The 18,559-nt window shown below is 49.1% G+C and overlaps 1 protein-coding gene across 1 annotated transcript in view; it reads left to right on the top strand.

Annotated features, from left to right (window-relative positions):
- The window catches only part of LOC119971679 (tetraspanin-32-like), a 109,080-nt gene that overhangs the window by 54,063 nt on the left and 36,458 nt on the right, over nucleotides 1-18,559 (top strand). The window contains exon 4 of the mRNA XM_038807562.1: nucleotides 11,805-11,879. Coding sequence (XP_038663490.1) covers nucleotides 11,805-11,879 — 75 coding nt within the window. The remainder of the gene's footprint in view (nucleotides 1-11,804; nucleotides 11,880-18,559) is intronic.

Here is an 18,559-nt window from a genome sequence, read left to right as displayed (position 1 = left end):
GGGGGGGGGATTTGCTAATGCTTTTCGGGAGGGTTTAAACTAGTTCAGCAGGGGATTGGGAACCTGAATTGTAGCTCCAGTACACAGGAGGTTGAGAGTAGTGAGGTCATGAGTAAGGTTTCTGAGTTGCAGGAGTGTACCGGCAGGAAGGAAGGTGGTTTAAAGTGCGTCTACTTCAATGCCAGGAGCATCCGGAATAAGGTGGGTGAACTTGCGGCATGAGTTGGTACCTGGGACTTCGATGTTGTGGCCATTTCAGAGACATGGATAGAGAAGGGACAGGAATGTTTGTTGCAGGTGCCGGGGTTTAGATATTTCAGTAAGCTCAGGGAAGGTGGTAAAAGAGGGGGAGGGGTGGCATTGTTAGTCAAGGACAGTATTACAGTGGCAGAAAGACGTTTGATGAGGACTCGTCTACTGAGGTAGTATGAGCTCAGGTTAGAAACAGGAAAGGAGAGGTCACCCGGTTAGGGGTTTTCTATAGGCCTCCAAAAAGTTCCAGAGATGTAGAGGAAAGGATTCCAAAGATGATTCTGGATTGGAGCGAAAGTAACAGGGTAGTTGTTATGGGGGACTTTAACTTTCCAAATATTGACTGGAAACACTATAGTTGTGAAGGGTAGGTCGTGCCTCACAAACTTTATTGAGTTATTTGAGAAGGTGACCAAACAGGTGGATGAGGGTAAAGCAGTTGATGTGGTGTATATGGATTTCAGTAAAGCGTTTGATAAGGTTACCCACGGTAGGCAATTGCAGAAAATACGGAGGCATGGGATTCAGGGTGATTTAGCAGTTTGGATCAGAAATTGGCTAGCTGGAAGAAGACAAAGGGTGGTGGTTGATGGGAAATGTTCAGACTGGAGTCCAGTTACTAGTGGTGTACCACAAGGATCTGTTTTAGGGCCACTGCTGTTTGTCATTTTTATAAATGACCTGGAGGAGGGCGTAGAAGGATGGGTGAGTAAATTTGAAGATGACACTAAAGTCGGTGGAGTTGTGGACAGTGCGGAAGGATGTTACGAGTTACAGAGGGACATAGATAAGCTGCAGAACTGGGTTGACAGGTGGCAAATGGAGTTTAATGCAGAAAAGTGTGAGGTGATTCATTTTGGAAGGAATAATAGGAAGACAGAGTACTGGGATAATGGTAAAATTCTTGGTAGTGTGGATGAGCAAAGAGATCTCGGTATCCATGTACATAGATCCCTGAAAGTTGCCACCCAGGTTGAGAGGGTTGTTAAGAAGGCATACGGTGTGTTAGCTTTTATTGGTAGTGGGATTGAGTTTCGGAGCCATGAGGTCATGTTGCAGTTGTACAAAACTCTGGTGCGGCTGCATTTGGAGTATTGCTTGCAGTTCTGGTCGCCGCATTATAGGAAGGATGTGGAAGCATTGGAAAGAGTGCAGAGGAGATTTACCAGGATGTTGCCTGGTATGGAGGGTAGATCTTGTGAGGAAAGGCTGAGGGACTTAAGGCTGTTTTCGTTAGAGAGAAGAAGGTTAAGAGGTGACTTAATTGAGGCATACAAGATGATCAGAGGATTAGATAGGATGGACAGTAAGAGCCTTTTTCCTCAGAAGGTGATGTCTAGCACAAGGGGACATAGCTTTAAATTGAGGGGAAATAGATATAGGACAGATGTCAGAGGTAGGTTCTTTACTCAGAGAGTAGTAGGGGCATGGAATGCCCTGCCTGCAACAGTAGTGGACTCGCCAACACTCATTGGATAGACATATGGACAATAAGGGCATAGTGTAGATGGACTTTAGAGGGGTTTCACAGGTCAGCGCAACATCGAGGGCCGAAGGGCCTGTACTGCGCTGTAATGTTCTATGTTTCTATGTTGAGACTCCAGCCAGCCAATAGTCTGTATCAAGTCGGAGCCTCCTCAAAGCCTGCTTTCTCTGGAAGTTTCCTGCTGCGGCCTGCCAAGTCTCTGTATAGCAACCTCATCTCCTTGCATCACCATCACTTTAAAGGAATTCTGCAAAACTGTTCCTGCTAGCTGAACCTGCCTGAACTGTAGCCCCATTATGAAAGAACCCTCACTGGACTTTCTGGACTCTGGCAATCACATGAACAGATATCCATATCTGTGGTGCTTTTTCTTTTAAGTTATTCATAGTTGTAAAAACTCCTCTTTCCTATCTCCTTGCTGTGTGCTTATGTGTGTGTGTGTATGAAGTTGCAATATTCCCCAGGTTTGAATGTATGAATAAACCATGGGCTGGATCCTCTGTCCCCGACTCCGAAATCGTAGCCTGCGCCGGGGCGGAGAATCCAGTTTGACGCCATAATCGGGACCGGCGGCGATTCTCCGGGCACCGAAAATCGGCGTCACCGGGGAGTGTGCCGCGCTGGCATGGGGCCATTGCCAGAGGCATGCTCGGACATTCTCTGCCCCCGACCGGCCGAGTTCCTGCTGTCGTGGAACTAACCTGCTATTGCCAGTCGATTACTCGCGTGGCTGCTGCGGATTCAGTCCGTGGTTGCCCTGGTCGGAGACAGGCCAATCAGAGGTCAGGGGGGGCCTTATAGGTGGCCGGGGAATTAATGTGCGGTGTTTGAGGGTTGGGTGCGCGGCCGATCGGAGGGTCACCTTTGTGGGTCTACCTCCGTGGTCCGAGTCCGCCATGGAGCACGGCCGCCACTGTGCGCATGCGTAGCCACTGACCCGGAAGTGCAAGGGTCCGTATCTGCAGCAAAAGCTGCGAGATTCACTCCGGGTCCCTGTTGGCCCCCTGCAGGGCTATGAATTTGTTTCACTTTTTTACAGGAATTAAGGGAGTAAAACACCACCGTTTTGCCACCGGCCTGGGAACATAGGGGGCGATTATTTTTACGGCCACGCTGGTCTGACGCCCTCCCGCTATTCTCCCCCCCCCCCCCCACGCCCGCCTCCCGACACGAATAGCTGCCCGCCGTTTTTTTACGGCGAGCAGCGATTCTCTGCTGGCCGATGGGCCGAAGTCCAAGCCCTTTACGACCGTTTTTAGGAACGTCACACACACCTGGTCTGACTGTTCGTAAAAACGGCCGTAAAGTTGCGATCTTGGGAACCATGGCACCGATTGGCACGGCAGTACCACGGCCGTGCCAAGGGTGCCATGGGCCCGCGATCGGTGGGCACCGATCGCGGGCAGCGGGTACTTACCCCGCGCACTCTTTGTCCTTCCACCGCCCCGCTGTATCCATTCGCGGGGCGGCTGAGGGGCATCCCGGCCCGCGCATGCGCGGGTTTCGCGCAATTGCGCGATGACGTCATCCGCGCATGCGCGGGTTGGAGTCTTCCAATCCGCGCATGCGCGGCTGACGTCATGTGACACGTAAGCCGTCGCAAACTCTGGCAAGCGGGCTTAACGTAATTCGTTAAGCCAGCGATGCCGGAGTTCACGGCCGCGGCATGCTAGCCCCGACCGGGGACCAGAATCGGTTCCCGGTCGGGGGGGCGGAGGCTGGCGTCAAACCCGCCCGTTTTTGACGCCAGCCTCACGATTTCTCCCGGTTTGGGAGAATCACGCCCATAGTCTTAATAATGGAGAATCCAGACCCATATTTCTGATTAAACCCGAAAGAGAGTTTGTCGGAGTCACTTTAAAAATTGACCTCAAAAACAATGGGCTGGATTCTCTGTCGACGGGAGCATCTGCTTCTCCGGAAGCGCATTCACGCCCGGGGATTACCCGACGGCGTGGGGGTGCCCATAATGGGAAACCCCATTGGCCAGCTGCTGGGACGGAGGATCCTGCTGCTGACGGGGGGCACGCCACACAAGAAAATGGGTGCGGCGGGACAGAGAATCCCGCCCAAAGGGTTTGGGTAAACATGCCACAGCCTATTTCAAAGAATTGAAACAGCTCAGCTTATGGACAGAGACTGAGTAAGATAAAGTGAGCAAGAGTTCAGTTGTGCTGCAATGTAAATACAGCATGAGGTTATTGGTCATGTGAAGAAACTGACAGGGGATGTGTTTTCTGTAATGTAGAGTATTAGTTGCCTACTAAGTATTGCTTAGTTGACATTATTTTTACTTTGTTGCAGTAAAATTTTTAAAACTTGAAATATTCTGCTTCCTTTAAGTCAGTCACTGGGAATTCAAATGCCTTTTTCGGACTTATCCATCTCTAAGTTGGGTGGCATATTACTCAGACAGACTGTGAGCCTGAGTGTGCTATCTATTGACATAGACTGACTATAGACTGAACTGTATTGGCTACTCTTATGTAACCTGCAAACTCTACTGGCTACTGATATATGGACTTGAACTGCACTGGCTCCTTCTCCTATTTCTTATGTTTTTATGTTCTGAGTGTACTGCCTTCTGAGATACAGACTGTGTGCCTCCTTTCTTTCTTAATTCATGCGTGGGATTTGAGCTCCAGCATTTATTGCTCATTCCTAATTTCCCTTGAGATCCTGAATGCACTGCCTACTCACATGTTTAGTCTATGAACTGTGCTGCCTACACACAATCAGACATCCTGAATGGTCTACTCACAAATAGATTGTGAATCCAAATGTGCTGCCTACTTAAATACAGACTGGGATCCTGAGTACTCACTACTACTCACATTGGCCGAGGTCTGTGTTTATCATCGACAAATACACTGAACAAAATAGGGGAATGTAAACAACCTGTATATAGGTTTCATCCTGTGTATATTCCCCACTCGCACATATATGTTTCCCATTAACAAAGGGGAAAATGCTGGAAAATCTCAACAAGTCTGGCAGCATCTGTAGGGCGAGAAAAGAGCTAATGTTTCGAGTCCGATGACTCTTTGTCAAATGTTTCCCATTTAATCATTTAGAAATGCAACATATCACATCCACCACTATTGCATGATGTGAACAACTGTTCAACATTTAGAGGATTCATGCTTGAGACTTCGGCAAGTCTAACATTTGGGCTTGAGACTAGAGAAGAGAGGAGCGTGAGGCAAGTCCCTTTTTTAAATTTCTTCTTGAAACTTATCTCCAGTTTTCGAGGGCTCTGATTCTTCAAGGAACACTGGTACCACATCCAAACGTCTATCCTTCGTGTTACAGCCTGGACAGTGAATATCAACCAACTGTTCGGCAGAAGAGAGCCTCACAATCACACCTCAACATTAGGTCAGAAATGGATCGTCCAGGAGGACTGAATGGACAGTGATCAAATGCTGAAATTTGAATTGATCCTCCTCCATTCCCCAGCCTGGACACAATCAAGGTTAATTAGCCGCGACCTCCACCTTGGGAGCGATCAGGAATCAAGCCTGTGAACCGATCTTTGGAAATTAGTTATACAGTCGGCTGTGTTTTTACCCACTGGATTATTGGGTTGCTGAAATCCTTTGAGGCGATTCTATAAATAGGTGTTTATTTGAGGCAAGCTAGATAAATCAATTCGGTTAGGAATGCGGTTTTTAATCACACAGTCAATATTTTAAAGAACATTGAGAGTCCAGGCTGAGTGATGTGCTCACTAAAGGTTTTATACTGTATTCTGTGCTCTCTCTCTGTGAGAGAGTAATAAATCCTGGCAGAGTTGACGCCAAAGCCTTCAAAATGATCAGCCACTCCAAACTGTGTAATAAAAGCTGGAATGCCGTGTTTGGATTTCCAGATGGATATTACTAATCAAAACCTCTCTGCATTACTCATCCCAGCTAAACAACAACGGGGATGCACCTTTTGGCCTCTCCCAGGAATGCCATTCCTGATTGCTGTAACAAACAAGGGCTTCACTCTGATAGTCAAATAAGCGTACCAACATTTATTGTCGAGGCTTTCGAGGGTAGTCAGTATCATTTCAGCGTATCGGCCAGTGACAGTTTCCATGTTCAAGAAAGAAGAGATAGTACAATGAACACAAGAAAGTACAAACAAGTGAGAGAAAAAAAAGCTTGTCCCATTCTGTCGAGCGCCCATAGTTGAATTCTGTCATGGTCTTCCGTGAAGGAATACTAAGGTTTTAATTCCAGTACCACCCCTGAAAAGAATCAGAAAGTGCTACAAAATGCATTTCTAAACGTGACTACCCTTCTCAATAGCAAAGGCAGTTCTGGTGTAAAGTGTGCAACTATAGTTACCCTACTCATGATTTGATTTGATTTATTGTCACATGTACTGTAGTACAGTGAAAAATATTTTCTGCGGCCAAGCGAACATACACAGTATGTACAGAGTAGACAAAAGAATAATCAACAGAGAACGTTGACAAATGGTACATCGACAAACAGTGATTGGTTACAATGCGGAGAACATTGTTAGTAATTATATAAGAAGAGGAAAATAGTTTTAGTAGGTCAGAACGCTGATAGGAGATAAAAGAAAAGGGACAGGGGGAGCGAGTTCGCAGACCGTCACCACGCTCCGGCGCCATCTTGGAAAATTGTAAATGAAAAGGAGATTAATACATTAGAAATTTACATCAATCCAACCACATTTTTAAAATGTCAGTTGAATGCAAACCATCTTTGGCAATCTTTATTCTCATGCCCAGTGGTTCAACTTAAACAGATTTTGAACTGTTCAAAATGGCAAGCAACACGGGCTTCCTGGCTGGAAATGTACCAACAACCATATCCATTCAGATACCCAGAGCATAGAACGAAAAGGAGGAGCAGGGGTAGGACATTTGCCTCCATGGCGCACCCCAGAAGTATTCAAAAAGCTTATTATAATAAAGTAAGGCCCTTAAAGTGATTGAAGGACACTTCTGTGAAATTGGTCTGCTTCAGGATGTGACTAACCATGTGATAAACCGACCATCAAATCACGCCATGAACAATCAGTAGAGGGCACTGCAGGAGCTCCACTTAAAAGAGCTCAACCCTTCGATGCAAAGGAGTTGCAGATTTGCACTCTTAGCTGCTGGCCACTGTATCAAACATTATTCCGGCTACCATTTTAACACTTACTCTCTATCCCTGGTTCAACTGTATCACTTCTCTTGCGTATTCCCTCTAACAGGTGCTGCGCTCTCTCTGGCTCTCTCCAGTACCACAGTTTCACTCGCTCGCCAATCTCCAGTGCCGATGTGCCACTTGCTCTTTAAACTCCAGTACCACTCTGTGACTGTCAATCCCTAAATGCTAGCAACACTCTGTCACTGTCACTCTCTAAAATCTTCAGTACCGCTCTATCACTGTTACTCTCTAAAATCTCCGGTACCGCTCTATCACTGCCACTCTCCGATCTCCAGTACCACTCGAGCACTGTCATTCCATAATCTCCGGTATCACTCTTCACTAACACTCTCTCATCTCCGGTGCTATTCTATCACTGCCACTCTCTAATTTCTGGTACCACTCTATCACTGTTGCTCTCTAATCTCCAGTCCCACTCTATCACTGTCACACCCTAATTTCCAATACCACTCTGCCACGTCACTCTCTAATCTCCAGAACCAACTGTCACTCCCTAATCTCAGTACCACACTGTCACTCTTGCTCTCTAATCTCCAGTACTACTCTATCACTGTCACTCTCTAATCTCCAATACCACTCTATAACTGTCACTCTCTCCTGCCAGGTACCACTGTGTCACTTTGTTATCACTGTCACTTCCTAATCTCCAGTATCACACTATTACTGTCACTCTCTATCTCCAGTACCGCACTGTCACTCTTGCTCTCTAATCTCCAGTACTACTCTATCACTGTCACTCTCGAATCTCCAGTACCACTCTATCACTGTTATTCTCTAATCTCCGGTACCACTCCTATCACTATTACTCTCTAATCTCCGGTTCTACGCTATCACTGTCACTCTCTATCTCCAGTACCGCACTGTCACTCTTGCTCTCTAATCTCCAGTACTACTCTATCACTGTCACTCTCGAATCTCCAGTACCACTCTATCACTGTTATTCTCTAATCTCCGGTACCACTCCTATTACTGTTACTCTCTAATCTCCGGTTCCACGCTATCACTGTCACTCTCTAATCTCCAGTACCACACTGTCACTCTTGCTCTCTAATCTCCGATTCCATGCTATCACTGTTACTCTCTAATCTCTGGTACCACTCATCACTGTCACTCTCTAATCTCCAGTACCACACTGTCACTCTTGCTCTCTAATCTCCGATTCCATGCTATCACTGTTACTCTCTAATCTCTGGTACCACTCATCACTGTCACTCTCTAATCTCCAGTACCACTCTATCACTGTCACTCTCTATCTCCAGTACCACTCTATCACTGTCACTCTCTATCTCCAGTACCACACTGTCACTCTTGCACTCTAAACTCCAGTTCCACACTCTCACTGTAACTCTCTCATCTCCCGGACCACTCCTATCACTGTCACTCTCTAATCTCCAGTACGACTCTTTCACTGTCGATCTCTCTTCTCCGGTAGCACTCTATCACTTTCTTATCATTGTCACTTTCTCATCTGAAGTTCCACTCTGTCACTGTCACCCTCTAATCAATGGCACCACTCAATATCTGTCACTCCCTAATCTCCAGTACCACTGTATCATTGTCTCTCTCTAATCTCTGGTATCTCTCTAACACTTGTCTCTAATCTGCAGTGCTGCTTTATCACCGTAGCTCTCTTTTTCTCTGATACCACTGTCACTCTCTCTATCTTTGGTATCAATGGCACACAAAATGATTCTTCAACTCAGTGAACATTAGTTATTTTATTATCCCTCTCCTCAGACAGGAATGTCCTGGTTGCATTCACTTATGAAGATTATTGAAGGAATGAAGTGTAGTAGAGGATGAAAGTTGGAGATTTATGAAAACACTGTGAAAAAGAGCTAGAATCAAGAGATAAGCTGTGTAAATACATGGATTGAGCCTGAGAATATCTTGGTTTGTCATGAAAGGTGATAGGTGAAGGCATTCTGGTGACTGCCATGGGGTGTGAGATCACATATTTGGTGGCTCCGGCTCAAAGCGGATTTGTTTTGTCTTTTCCCCGCCCGTAGGGTGAAGCATTTGAGTGTAAGAGGTGCAGGAGTCCTTGGGGAAGGTTTTGCACTATCGCAGGCTTCTATCTCACTGATATTGAAAAAGGATAACGATCCGGAGCAGTGTGGGTCATACTTACCCAATATGGTTACTGAATGTTGACGCTAAGTTGTTGGCGAAAGTCTTTGTCTCGCAAATCGAGGACTTTATCCCGGGGGTGATAGGTGAGGACCAAACGGGGTTTGTGAAGGGGACACAGTTGACGACAAACGTGAGGAGGCTGCTTAATGTAATCAAGATGCCTTCGGAGGGGCAGGAGGTGGAGGTAGTGGTGGTGATGGGCATGGAGAAGGCATTTGAGCAGGTGGCGTGGGAATATCTGTGGGAGGTGTTGGGGCTGATCAGGGTCAGGCAGGGGTTTGTGCACTGAGTCTGGTAGTTATACAAGGCTCTGGTCACAAGTGTGCGGACGAACCGAGTGAGTTCGGGATATTTTGGGCTGCATCGGGGACAACGCAGGGGTATCCGCTCTCCCCGTTGCTCTTCGCGTTGGTGATAGAGCCACTGGTGATGTCACTAAGGGCTTCGAGGGGTTGGAGAGGGATTGCACGGGGGGGGTGGGACCGAGCACAGGGTCTCACTCTATGCGGACGGCCTATTATATACCTCAGAACCAGTGGGCAGTATCGGGAACATTATGGAGATTTTGGAGGAATTTGGCCAGTTTTCCAGGTACAAGTTGAACGTAGGAAAGAGCAAGGTGTTCCCGAATGAGACTAGAGGGCAGAAGAGAAGGTCAGGGGAGCTGCTGTTCAAAGTGGTGGGGATGAGTTTTAGATACTTGGGCATCCAGGTGACCCGGGGTTGGGCGCAGCTGCACAAGTTGAATCTATCTCAGCAGGTGGAGCAAATTAAAGTGGATTTTAAGAAGTGGGATTTGTTGCCGCTGTCGCTGGCAGGGCGGGTGCAGACAGTAAAACTAATAATAATCTTTATTAGTGTCACTCAAATCCTTCACACTATGTTAACACTACAATGAAGTTACTGTGAAAATCCCCTCGTCGCCACACTCCACACTGTTCGGATACACTGAGGGAGAATTCAGAATGTCCAATTCACCAAACAAACACTTCTTTCGGGACTTGTGGGAGGAAACCGGAGCATCCGGAGGAAACCCACGCAGACACAGGGAGAATGTTCAGACACCCCACAGTGACCCAAGCCGGGAATCGAACCTGGGACCCTGGCGCTGTGAAGCAACAGAGCTAACCACTGTGCTACTGTGCCGCCCAAATGCCAGTGCTGTCGAGGTTCGTATTTCAGAACCTCCCAATCTTCATCCCAAAGTCATTTCTCAAGAAGGTTAATGCGCTGATCTTTGGGTTTGGTGGGCGAGTAATACCCCGCAGATTCTGAAGGTTTTCCTGGAGCCGGACGAAGGGTGCTGCTGAACATGATGAACCATCACTGGGCGGCGAATATTGCTATGGTTAGGAAATGGGTCGTGGGGGAGGGGTCAGTGTGGGGTCGGATAGAGGCAGCATCGTGTAGAGGAACAAGCTTGAGGTCTTTGTTGTCAGCGCCACTGTGAGCCCAGTGTTGGCAGCATTTGGGACTGGGTGGTGCCTCAGTATGGGCACTGACCTGCGACAACCATAGGTTTGTGCTGGGGGTTTGGATATGTGGTTTTGGGAGTGGCAGCGATCAGGGACCGAGCAATTTGGTGTCCTATTCATAGATAGGCAAATATGCGAAGTTAGAGGATCTGGAGGAAGAGTACAAGCTGCCCAGGGGGAATGGCCTTAGGTACCTGCAGGTTCGGGATTTTGTAAAGAGGGAGGTGTCGCCCTTTCTTGGGCTGCCGTCCCTGGGGTTGCAGGACAAAATACTGTCGAGGGATGAGATAGGGGAAGGGAAGGTGCCTGAGGTCTACAGGAGCTGATGGATTGGGAGAGGCCCTGGTGGGGGATATAAAGCGCAAGTGGGTGGAGGAGCTGGGTGGGGAGATGTTCGCCGGGACGTGGGCAGAGGTCCTGCGGAGGGTGAACGCATCCTCGTCGTGTGCGAGGTTAAGCTTCATCCAGTTTAACGTAATACATAGGGTGCATGTGACAGTAACTCGGATGAGTAGGTTTTTTGAGGGGGTAGAGGATAGGTGTGTGTGGGGAGTCTCACAAATCACGTCCGCATGTTCTGGGCATTTCCAAAGCTAAAAGGGTTCAGGCAGGGTTTGTGGACGTAATGTCCGAAGTGCTGGGGATGAAGGTGGTCCCGAGTCCAGAGGTGGGGATATTCGGGGTGTCGGAAAACCTGGAAGCCCAGGGGGTGAGAGAGGCCGACGTCTTGGCCTTTGCTTCCCTGATAGCCGGAGACGGATCTTGCTTGGATTGAGGGACTCAGCCGCCGAAAGCCGGGGGTGTGGGTTAGTGATCTGGCAGAATTCCTGAGGCTGGAGAAGGTCAAGTAGGGCCTGAGGGGGTCGGTGGGTGGGTTCGCTCGGAGGTGGAAGCCGTTTATTGATTTCTATATGGAGGTCTGAGGGGTCAGCAAAGGCGGGGTTAAGGGGATTAAAATGGGGAACACAGGATGAGAGAAGGGGGTGCTATTAGGGGAGTAGGGGGAGAGTGAGTGTTGGTTGTTTCTAATGTTGTTGGTTGTTCTGCTTTTGTTTGTTTCTATGAAAATGCCTTGAATAAAATATTTCAAAAATGAAAGGTGCTCCGTGAATGAAAGTCTATCTCTATTCCAGGAGTGTCAAGATTGTTCTGTTTTATCCCAGAAGTTTGTATATCTTACCACCTCTATCACAGGAGTCTCCCCATATCATTATCACTCTCCCAGATGGATGTGTCTTTAACCATCCCGTTGTTCAGTTTGTTTTTTTCCTCTCTCTGCAGGTACTGGTCTCTTTTGCTCTCCTGTTTTGTGGAGTGGTGCAGATGGCATATTGGAGGTCAACATATCAGCAGCTGGTGAGTCACAATCCAAACCTGGACACAATTATATTTATCTATCTTAATAAAACTTGTAACTGACTGGACAAGTGACAAATTATATACAATACGGACCTTGCAGTTAATTACCGAGAGCAGGGCCGGGATTCTCCGACCTCCTGCCGGAGAATTCCCGCTGGGAGGCGCAAATCCCACCCCGACGCCAGCTGCCCTATTCTCTGGCGCCGTTTTTCGGGCGGCAGCGAGATTCACGCCACGCCGGTCGAGGGCCGTTGACAGCGGCCCACCCCGACGATTATCCAGGCCCTGATGGGCCAAGTGGCCGTCCAGTTTTGGCCAGTCCCATGGCGTGAATTACTCACCTCACGCGGGACCTGGCAAGTGAGTGTGCGGGGGGGGTCCTCGGGGGAAGCGCGGGGAGATCCGATCCGGGGGGGGGGGGGCATGGTGGCCTGGCCTGTGATCGGGGCCTACCGAACTGCGAGCGGGCTTGTTCCGTTGGAGGACTTCTTTCCTCTGCACCGGGCCCCTGTAGGGCTCCGGCATATTGAGGGGGGCCGCCGCAGAAAAGAGAACCCCCAAAGGGACTCGAGTGTCCTTGTTCATGAGTCACTGAAAGCTAACATGCAGGTGTAACAAGCAATTAGGAAGACAAATGGTATAATTGGCCTTTATTGCAAGAGGAGTAAAGATGTCTTTCTGCAGTTGTATGGAGCGTTGGTGAGACCACATCAGCCGTATTCTGTGCAGTTTTCATCCCCTTGCCTAAGGAAGGACACACTTCCTTATCATTCCTTCCTACACAGAAGGAGTGTAACTCATGCCCACCAGACTCATTCCTGGGATGGTGGGATTGTCATACGAGGAAAGATTGAGGAGGTCTGTATTCTCTAGTGTTTAGAAGAGTGAGGGGTGATCTCATTGAAACAAACAAAATTCTTGCAGGATTTGACAGAGGCGTGGCAGGAAGGACGTATCCCCTGGATCTGGGGGCGGGGCCTAGAACCAGGGACACAGTCTCAGAATAAGAGGTAGGCCAGTTGACTGAGGTGAGGTGGAATTTCTTTGCCTTAGAAGGTGGTCAATCTTTGGAATTCTCTACCCCAGACGATTGTGGAGGCTCAGTCATTTAGTATGATGAAGAGTGAGATCTATAGATATTAAATATGTGCAGGGTTGTGGGAATAGTGCAGGAAAATGGCACTGAGGCAGAAGATCAACCATGATCTAGCGAATGGTGGAGCAGGCTCGAGGGCCAAAATGGCCTACTCCTGCGCCTATTTCCCAGGTTCCACCTCAAATGCTCCCATTTCCTATTTTAATGGAGGCAGGACGGGTGCCAACAACTGACATGCTCTTAGAAGCTGAGCTCCTCATTTTAATATTTTAATGTGGCAGCATTCCTCAGATCTTTTTTCTCTGCTTTAGCTTTAACATAAGACTGACCTGGTTTGCCAGCTTTTGGGAAGCACTGCTTGTGGCCCATGAGGAACAGGGATATTTTCTTCTGATTCTTCCAGCAGGCCTGTTAAACTGACCAGCAGTTATACCCCTCCGCCATCTCCACAACTTGATTCCCTCCCAATATCCTCCACAGCCTATGATCTCATCCTGACTTTCACCCCGACCCAATGCCCTACTGGAATCCCCATTATCCTCTTTCCTCACCCTACCCACCCCGGCCATCTACAATCTTCTCTCTTCCTGATCTCTCTGGACCACCATCATCTTCTCCACCATGACTCACTCTCTCTCTTTCCTACCTGCTCTCTCTCTCACCCATTGATACCCTCTTCCCCCCCCATCTCTCTCTCTTTCTCAATCGCTCATTGATACCCTCTCCCCCCCATCTCTCCCTCCCTCCTTTCTGCTCACAAACTGTGGCCTACCTGCCTGACAATTGCAAAGCTTCTCAATTTGGCTGCCTGCAGCTGGGAAATGGAATCCAAAATGATGATGAGGTTCTGCTGTTTTCTGTAGCAGCAGCTGAGGAAAATGTGTACTTCTGGGTTTCCTGGCCTCGCAGAAAGGGCAAACAGGGAGGTGGAAAACACTTTAAACTAGTAGAGCGTTCCCCTGTCTCCAAGAAATGAAACAAACCTAAATATAAAGGAAGCAGGACATCACAGAACAAACTAAGTTAAGAAAGATCATAAATGGCAAGCAAAAAAATAGAGTTGTGGAACAGAAGCGGAAAACTACGGTTAAAAATAGCATGAGAGAAACTGCAATTAAAAATTAGTTAATCTGTCTGTACAACAATGCAGATAGTATCCATAATAAAATGGGGACTGTTAGCAACTATAGGTTGCAAGGATCTCGATGTTGTTGGGATTACTGTGACAAGGCTACAGAAAAATCAGGACTGGAATTAAGCAGTGCCGGGTGTAACATATTTCAGAAAGATTGATTGGGAGAAAAGAGAGGTGCGGTAGCTGACCTCATTAGGAATAACATAATGGTAGCAGCGAAAAGTGGCACAACCGTCAGTAAGAGATAGAATTTATGTGGAAATATTTAGTAAAAGATGAAAGATTCATACGATCTGAAGAGAAACCAGAGTTTACTGGATAAAGATACGAAAAGAACAATCAGACGAATAGAGGTAACCAATGATCCATCGAATAGTGCAATAGGATTTGGCTTTGATTGATTGTCACATGTACTGAGGTAGTGAAAAGTATTGTTCTGTGTAACGTCCAGACAGATCGTTCCATAATTGAAAAAATATAAGACATGCATAAATAACAGTGTAAATATATAGACATAGACATTGGGTGAAGCATACAGAGTGTAGTACTACTTAGTAGAGAAGATGTGTGAAGAGATCAGTTCAGTCCATAAGAGGGTCAGTCAGGAGTCTGGTAACAGCGGGGAAGAAGCTGTTTTTGAATCTGTTAGTGCGTATTCTCAGGCTTTTGTATCTCTTGCCCGATGGAAGAAGTTGGAAGAGAGAATAATCCGGTGGGAGGGGTTTTTGATAATGCTGCCCGCTTTCCCAAGGCATTGGGAGGTGTAAACAAGTCAGTGGATGGGAGGTGGGTTCACGTGATGGATTGGGTTGTGTTCACAACTCGTTGTAATTTCTTACTGTCTTGGGCTGAGCAGTTGCCATACCAAGTTGTGATGCAGCCAGATAGGGGCTGGGATTCTCCCAGCCTGCGCCGGGTCGGAGAATCGGCGGTGACGCGGGAAATTCCCACCACGCTGCTGCGGCGCCAGGACGCGATTCTCCGGCAACCGGAGATCCGGCGTCAATCACGCCTGCATGGTCAGCGCGCCGCCGGTCGGGGGCTGCTGCGTTCGAATGCCCGCTGAGTCCCACCGGCATGGTTCCAACCTGGTACCACCCGGCGGGAGCTCAGACCCGCAGCTGCAGTGGCTGTCCTGGTTGGGGGGGGGAATCAGACTCCATGGGGGGCCTCCATGCCATCGAGTCCCGCGATCAGAGGCTACCGATTGGCGGGTACCTGCAATCTGGAGGGGGCCTACCTCGTTCTGCACAGGCCCACTGTACAGCTTCGCCATGGTGCTCAGCGCCGAAATGGCCATCACGCGCATGCGCCGGCGCAGAGAGGGCCGTCGTTTGCATGCACGGACCCCCACCAGCAGCGCAGGGCCACCTTTCGGCACCAGAGCAGTACGCAGCACTCCGGCGCCGTGCTGGCCCCCTGAGGGCCACTGAATCGCTGGGCCAGGAAGCCCGTTGGTGCTGGCGTGCACCAATCTGGTGTTTACGGCGGCATCAACACTTGACCGGGATTTCGGAGAATTCCGGCCCGGATGCTTTCTATGCATTGAATATAGAATAGAATATAGAATGCATTGAGTATAGATGAAATTATGGAAATAAGTTAAAGCAAGATAGCATAATAATCACGGGAGACTTTAACTATCCTAACATTAGGGCAGCACGGTGGCACAGTGGTTAGCATTGCTGCCTACGGCGCTGAGGACCCGGGTTCGAATCCCGACCCTGGATCACTGTCCGTGTGGAGTTTGCACATTCTCCCCGTGTCTGCGTGGGTTTCACCCCCACAACCCAAAAGATGTGCAGGGTAGGTGGATTGGCCACGCTAAATTGCCCCTTAATTGGAAAAAATAATTGGGCTCTCTAAATTTTTTTTTTTTTTTTAAACTATCCTAACATTAATTGAACCAAAGAAGCAAGTAAACAAGGTAAGGGAATGGGGTCCCTACTTCAGGCAATCCCAAACTGTGGGATGTGACCCCCAGTGGGGTTGCAAAGGTCACGTTAAATATTGCAAGCTGCCCCTCTTCCGAGATAACAGTAGTGATTGTGGAGAGGATATTGCTGGACCAATGGGGCAGCCTTAGGCCCAGTAAATCAGGACCACTAAACAGCAAGGGGTAGGCAGTGAGCTCAACGTGCCCTTGATCATCGGGGAGGAAGTGGCGTAGTAATCCAGAGACCCAGGGAAATGCTCTGGGGGCCTGGGTGCTAATCCCACCAGGGCAGTTGGTGGAATTTGAATTCAATAAAAACATCTGGAATTAAAAATGTAATGACAGTGAAACCATTGTCAATTGTCGTAAAAACCCATCTGGTTCACTAATATCCTTTAGAGAAGGAAATCTGCCACCCTTGTCTGGCCCACATGTGACTCCAGATCCACAGCAATATGGTTCACTCTTAAATTCACTCTTATTGCGGGCAATAAATGCTGGCCCAGCCAACGACGGGCACATCCCATGAGCAAATTTTAAAAAAGAAGTGAGCTCAGCTGTGCCCAGGATTTTGGTGTGCCAAATTGGCACAGGGAGAGGCAGGCAAGTGTAACTCACTCACTGACGTAGTGTGGTCTTGAGGCTGAGCCAAGGAGGCTCCGTCTTCCTGTTTCTGCTCCGGTCTACCTGTTGTACAGGCTCTTTACCCCGAGATGCTGACGCTGCTTTGCGGGCACCAGCAACTAAACAAAAGTGGAAAGGGAAGAGAGGTTGGTGAGTGTGTGGAAGAGAGGAGTTAAGAAGAGTGGTACCTGTGTTTAGTGTGTATGCATGTTTGTGTGTGTGTGGGGGTGGGGGGGGGGGGGGTGGTGGAGAGGGGCTGAGTACAATGGACGTGGATGGTGGGGAAGAGTCTTCTGTCACTCCCAGTGAGCCAGAGAAGCCACAGCCAGAGTGAGACACAGCAAAGAGTGAGTTTGGGAATTCGAAGCTGGGTGGGGAGGAGGTGCTTTTTATCCCTGGTACGTGACTGGTAAGTAGTTTTTCTTTTCATTTCTATATTTATTTTCTTTTTTCTTTTGTATTTTGGAATTGTAGTTGTGTAAGTTAACCTAAGGTTTAAGACATGGCAGGAGATCCCAGACCCGTGTCATGCTCCTCGTGTGCAATGTGGGAGCTCAGGGACACATCCACTGTCCCTGGCTCCTTCACGTGCAAGAAGTGTGTCTAGTTGCAGCTCCTTTTAGACCGCTTGACGGCTCTGGAGCTGCGGATGGACTCACTTTGGAGCATCCGCGATGCTGAGTACGTCGTGGATAGCACGTTTAACGAGTTGGTCACACCGCTGGTGAAAGTTACTCAGGGAGATAGAGGGCGCGATTCTCCGCTCCCCACACCGGGTGGGAGAATCGCGGGAGGGCCGGGCGACTAATTTCATGCCCCCCTGGCGCCCCCTCCCCCCCCCCGATTCTCCCACCCCCTGCTCGGAAGAATCGCCGCTCACCGTTTTTCACGGCAACCGCCGATTCTCCGACCCGGATGGGCCGAGCGGCCTGCCGTTCACGGCCGGTTTACGACCGCGGGAACTACACCTGGTCGCTGCCGTCGTGAACATGGGCGCCAAAGGCCCTTTTGAAGCTTGTGGGGGGCGGAGAGGGGAGTGAGCACCACGGCCGTGCTCGGAAGGGGACTGGCCCGCGATCGGTGCCCACCGATCGTCGGGCCGGCGTCTCAAAGCGACGCACTCTTTCCCCTCCGCCGCCCCGCAAGATCAAGCCGCCACGTCTTGCGGGGCAGCGGAGGGGATGGCGGCCACCGCGCATGCGCGGGTTGGAGCTGGCGCTGCCGTCGCGTCATTCTCGGCGTGAGAGGAGCGGCCTCCGAGGCCGTCGTGAAACTCGGCTGAGTTCTCGAAAGCCTTCATGATTTTTCCCGGGAGCGGAGAATTCCACCCAGAAAATGGGTGACCAAAAGACAGAGCAAGAGCAGGAAGGCAGTGCAGGTGTCCCCTGCGGTCAACTCCCTGCAACACAGATTATAGCTCTTTGGATACTGTTGAGGGAGATGGCTCACCAGGGGAAGGCAGCAGCAGCCAGGTTCATGGCACCATGGCTGGCTCTGCTGCGCAGCAGGGCGGGAAGAAGAATGGTAGGGCTATAGTGATAGGGGACTCGATCGTAAGGGGAATAGACAGGCGGTTCTGTGGATGCAATCGAGACTCCAGGATGATATGTTGCCTCCCTGGTGCAAGGGTCAAAGATCTCTCGAAGCGGCTGCAGGACATTCTGGGGGCGGCGGGGTGATCAGTCAGCTGTCGTGGTGCACATAGGCACCAACGATACAGGTAAAAATGGGATGAGATCCTACAAGCTGAATTCAGGGAGTTAGGAGTTAAACTAAAAAGTAGGACCTCAAAAGGTAGTAATCTCAGGATTGCTACCAGTGCCACGGGCTAGTCAGAGTAGGAATGTCAGGATAGATAGGATGAATGAGTGGCTCGAGAGATGGTG

Source organism: Scyliorhinus canicula, chromosome 9 (genome assembly GCF_902713615.1).
Source record: "Scyliorhinus canicula chromosome 9, sScyCan1.1, whole genome shotgun sequence".
Taxonomy (NCBI): domain Eukaryota; kingdom Metazoa; phylum Chordata; class Chondrichthyes; order Carcharhiniformes; family Scyliorhinidae; genus Scyliorhinus; species Scyliorhinus canicula.
The sequence above is the reverse complement of the archived record's forward strand: the minus strand, read 5'-3'. Positions and strand labels throughout refer to the sequence as shown.